The sequence below is a fragment of the Triticum dicoccoides genome, chromosome 2B, assembly GCF_002162155.2.
Source record: "Triticum dicoccoides isolate Atlit2015 ecotype Zavitan chromosome 2B, WEW_v2.0, whole genome shotgun sequence".
NCBI classification, from domain to species: Eukaryota; Viridiplantae; Streptophyta; class Magnoliopsida; order Poales; family Poaceae; genus Triticum; species Triticum dicoccoides.
In genome coordinates, this window is record NC_041383.1 from 140,881,781 (window position 1) to 140,886,538 (window position 4,758).

At 47.8% G+C, this 4,758-nt stretch overlaps 1 protein-coding gene across 1 annotated transcript; it reads left to right on the top strand.

Moving 5' to 3' along the window:
- Positions 1-560: 560 nt before the first annotated feature.
- On the top strand, positions 561-3,225 carry LOC119367399. Its single transcript, XM_037632920.1, has 3 exons — positions 561-1,096; positions 1,534-1,840; positions 2,969-3,225. The coding sequence occupies exons 1-3, from the start codon at positions 566-568 to the stop codon at positions 3,007-3,009; spliced, it is 879 nt and encodes a 292-aa protein (XP_037488817.1). The 5' UTR covers positions 561-565; the 3' UTR covers positions 3,010-3,225.
- The last annotated feature ends 1,533 nt before the right edge of the window (positions 3,226-4,758 follow it).

Sequence of the window (4,758 nt, forward strand, 5' to 3'; positions counted from 1 at the left end):
CAGCAGGTCATCGGCAAGCCGCCAGCGAGCAATGCACACCCAGTAGTCTCGCTGATCTGGTGGTGGTTGCCCGCAGCTCGCTCCTCGCCGTCGTCTCGCTGCCACTGCCTCGCTTCGCCGGGCGGGCTTGGCGGCGTACGTGCGGCGCGCCAGGGCAAGCCTGGAAAGGAGAGCGATCTATGCCGCCAGCCGTCGCTTCGCCGTGCCGGCCCTCTGGGGCAGCGCGGGGTGAGAGGCTCGGCGGGGAAGGGAAGGAGCGGCGGCGCCGCCGCCACCGCGCGTCTGTTCAGGGAAGGGACTCTTGCGGGCCTGTGCGGGAGGAGGAATGGAGGAGGACAGAGACGGCGCTCGATTGTGTGGGCCGGGTCAAGGAAACGGCCCGCAAGCCCAGCTCGCTCCCAAAGCCCTGGACGGCGGCCCCTTGAAATACCTCGCGTTGGCGCCCAACGCAACCGCCGCAACCAACAGCTTTCCTCGCCGGAGTCCCCAACAAACCAAGAAACCCCTCCTCTCTCCACCGCGCAGCAGCCAACCCACCGCCTCTGCTCTCCGGCGCCGGTGACCCATGGACCAGTTCCACGACGGGCACCACGTGCGGCTGCGGAGCCTCGTGCACCGCACCCGCACCTACCTCCACGCCGCCGACGACGGGGAGAGCGTCACCCTCAGCCAGGTCCGGGCCTCCATGAACGCGGCGTGGGCGGTGCACATCTACCACCGCGCCGACGGCGACGGCGAGGGCTTCTACGACGACGACGGCCCGTACCTGCTCCTCCACAGCGCCGCCTACGGCCGCTACCTCGGCGCCACGGACGTGCCGGCGCGGCGAGGCCACCGCGGCTTCCGCGCGGAGCTGCGCGACTACGACCAGCCGGAGGTGGGGGCCATCATGTGGCGGGCCGTCCGGTCGGGCTTCGTGGACGACGTCGTCCTGCTCCACCACGCGGGCGGCCGCTTCCTCCGCGCCAACGGCAGGTACCTTCCCTGGAACGCCGGCGTCAGCCTCGACGACGACGTCAACTCCATGATGCACTGGGTCGTCGAGCCCATCCCCGCTAGAGAGGCTGGCATGCCTGCCATTCCTGGCCCGCCTCCGGTGAGTTCGATCGATCGCCATGACCCGCTTCTCTGCTGAATTGCTTTCGGCGATTGCGAATTCGGCCACTTTCAGGCTTTCAGCTGCAGTTTTCTTCTTGCCAAATTTGTGAGAGCAGTTCTTGATTTCCCAAACATAACCATGGTTGATGGTTCAACTGCAGACTCGCCCAGGAATGAGATTCCTCTCCAACATATTCATGCACCGGGGGGCGGGACAGCAGATCGGGGGCGTCGAGCCCATCCCGGGAGAGGCGGGTGGCTCCGGTGGTCGGCCTCCGGTGAGCTCGCCATGACCCCCTTCTTGATCCTCCTATCGATTGAGCGAATTGGCTTATTCGGCGTCGTTCATTTGAACTGCAGTTCTGTTCTTGCCAAATTTTCGAGCAGTTCTTGATCTCCCGAAAATAACCATGGTTTTCTGCGATTCAACTGCAGACTCTCGCAAGATTCCTCTCCGACATGTTCATGGATCCGGGACGGCGGATCCGGTACACTCCGACGCTCGGCGGGGACTACCCCGAGGACAGCGCCGGCTGGGGCGAGTTCTGGTTCAGGGGGAGGTCCGTGTTCCGTCTGAGGGACCAGCTGGTGATGCGCACCAGCATCAACCTGTACTACCAGAACGTCGCCATCTGCGTCCGAGCGGGCCGCTACGGGAGGCTGACCCCGCTCGTCGTCGACCTGCCCCACGGCGGCTACGGCGAGACCCTCGAGATTGTCATCCTCGAGGACGAGACTCGTGGTGAGAGCCTCTCTCCTCTCCATGCCCCAACTTCCTAAGTATCTACTCTCGGTGGCAACAAGTGAATTTGTTATGCATGATCAATGGTCTATTGGGGTTTATTTTGATGCGGTGCTAATCTGCTTGTGCTTGAAACATTTTACTGAAACTTCTACAGTCTCAGGATAGTTTACTGAAAGTGTTATCGTCTGAAAAAACAATAAACTGAAACTGCTGTAGTCTGAAACTGTTAGGTGTTGGGAATTGTCTGCAGCTGTTGTAATCAGTTATTGGAGTCCAAATCAGCTGGAACTTAAAAAATCACTATGGAACTTAAAACTCCAAATCAGCTGGTTCATCTCTTTTCAGCCTTAACAGAGTGGATGATGAGATATCTGTTTGATTTAGCCCATTTTACTCGTGTTGAATAATATGTGAATAAAATTCAGGTTCCAAAAAGTATTAAATTAAATCTTATTTCTGCACATGAGCTCCAAATTTGGTCTTTTTTGTTTCGCAAGGCTCTGAGATTTAAATTGTTCATCTGCTTTCCTGCTGATCTTCTTTGTATAGAATTGTAGTGTTGTTCTTGAATCTGTTATCAACAATGCACACATGTTGTTGTGGATATATTTTGCTGCATGAACATGATGATTGTGTTCTTACTTTAGTGGAGTGCTAATCTGATCGTTCTTAGAAAAATGGTATTATGATTCATTTTGTTAGGACTTGAGAGCTGTCTGGAACTGTTGTAATCTTATAGAGAAGTAAGAGTAGTTGGATGTAAATAGTAGGCAGCATGTGGATTTATCACTATGTACACATAACACATGGTAAAAGATGGACTGAAGCTAGTTGAACATTTTTGTCCTTGATTCAAAAGATTCAGTTTGTCCATTTCGTAACATTTGCCGCTAGCAGAAATTATGCAAATTATAGGCCAAATTAAGTTCAGTCATCTTATTCACCTTTGCAGAGAAGATACTAATTTTCTTGTCAGTTAATGAAACTCAGGTAGTATCTTCCAATACTAAGTACATGAAAGCTTAGTTCCTTGCACATTATATTGCTTCAGATTTTGCCTTCTTGATCATGTTATTGATTTTTGACGTGCCGCGCCTAACTGGCTCATAATTTCTGCTATTTCAGCCTATGATGAACTGCGACACCCAGATGTCGACGCGGAGTAGAGGAAGATCAGAGCCGGTGTCCTGACAGTTCACAAGTTTCTCCACCTCGGGTTGGCAGCAGAATTGGACGCCTACTTTTGCCTACAGATAGATATAGATTCAGAAACACAGCAGCTCTCGTGTTCGCGCTTCTATGATTCAGAACTACTGAAAGTGTTGGATCCAATGGCTGAACAATATTGTAGTGAAGCTGAATGTAGTAGCTCTTCAGACATTCATCCCTGCGATGTGATTGCCACGGCTTTGTGGACAATGCATTTCACTGTAGGGTTCGCGCAATGAGTCGATGATCCTGCTATTTTTTGGATCATGCATTTCGTGTAACTGAAAAATGCAGTGGTTTATGCAATGAGCTTCATTCCTTTTAGACTATGCACTTCGCGTATAGCTGGAGAATGCAATGGGTTCTTCCTGTGCGCTGTTGATCATGTTTTTAGTTGTGCTGTTTATTTTGTATTTTTAGTCCTTAACTGCTGGCCTGCACATACCAGGAAGAACTGTGGCCATGAGTAAAGCGAAAAGGTCTAATGATAGAATCCTATGAAGCTTTACATTTTGTAACATCTTAAAAAGGATTTATTGACATCCTTCTGTTGTACATGAGATTTGGCTAAAATATATTGACTCTTTGTTACAAGTTTGCATTTCTTATTTCTAGTGAGCAAGTCTGGACCGAAACCACCTTCAGTGAGGGATTTGCCTCAGTGCAAGCATCTGTTTCTCAGGGAGGAGGACCAGGAGATGGTGTGCCCAACATTACCTCCAACCCAATTAACCAAAGACCACCAGCCAACACCAACGTGTCAACAATGGTGCTCACAGTTCTTTATTTAAGAAGAAAAAAAACAAGCGTGTCAGATAACAGGGTTTTTAAACCTTCGCTAGCAAATATTCCTGTGTGTTGCAACGGGAGACAAAAAAACTATGCGCTAGGCAAATACGTATGACTCAATACCCTGACATATGAGCATCCTCTATTTTAACACGGTGCTCACCATATTGCCACTTATTTTTCTTCCCACCCTCGCTGATGATGGTCGTGATATCCACATGATCAAAATGCATTCGACGTGGTAAATCCCAAGGCTATGAGCTTGCCACTGCACGTCACACTTGTCATTATGTTGCACAAGGGAATGTTCAAAACTTTAAAACAAATTTCATCGACCACGAACTACTCCCAACACCTAGACATATAAAGAATTCGGAAAAACTAGTCAAATCCTAGACATAAAAGACTTGAACATTTTATCGAATCGACAAACTTTTTTTGGAAATTTTGGATTTCTCAAAAAAATCACGAGCATTTTCTTGAAATGCATCAATAGTTTTCGAATTCATGAAGATTGTTTTACTCAACAAACATTTTTGAATCGATGAACTTTAAAAAAATGAGGAACAAATTTTAAAATTTGTGTTTTTTTTCTATGAACATTTTTTTAAACTTCATGGACATTTTTTTTAGATTCCTGAATATGTTTTAACACAAGATCATTTTTTTCAAAATCATGAACATGATTTTATTTTCCGACCATTTTTCCCAAATCATAAAAAAAAAATAATTTGCGAATAGTTTTGCAAAACGAAAACATTTTTTTAATCCGCAATTTTTTTTATGATTTCCTAAACATTTTTTGAACTCACATACATTTTATGATTTCTCGAACATTTTTTTAAAACTCGCAAGTTTGAAAATTTGGAAATCCCGAATTAGTTTAAAGAAGGAAGAAAAGACAAAAGAAGGAAATG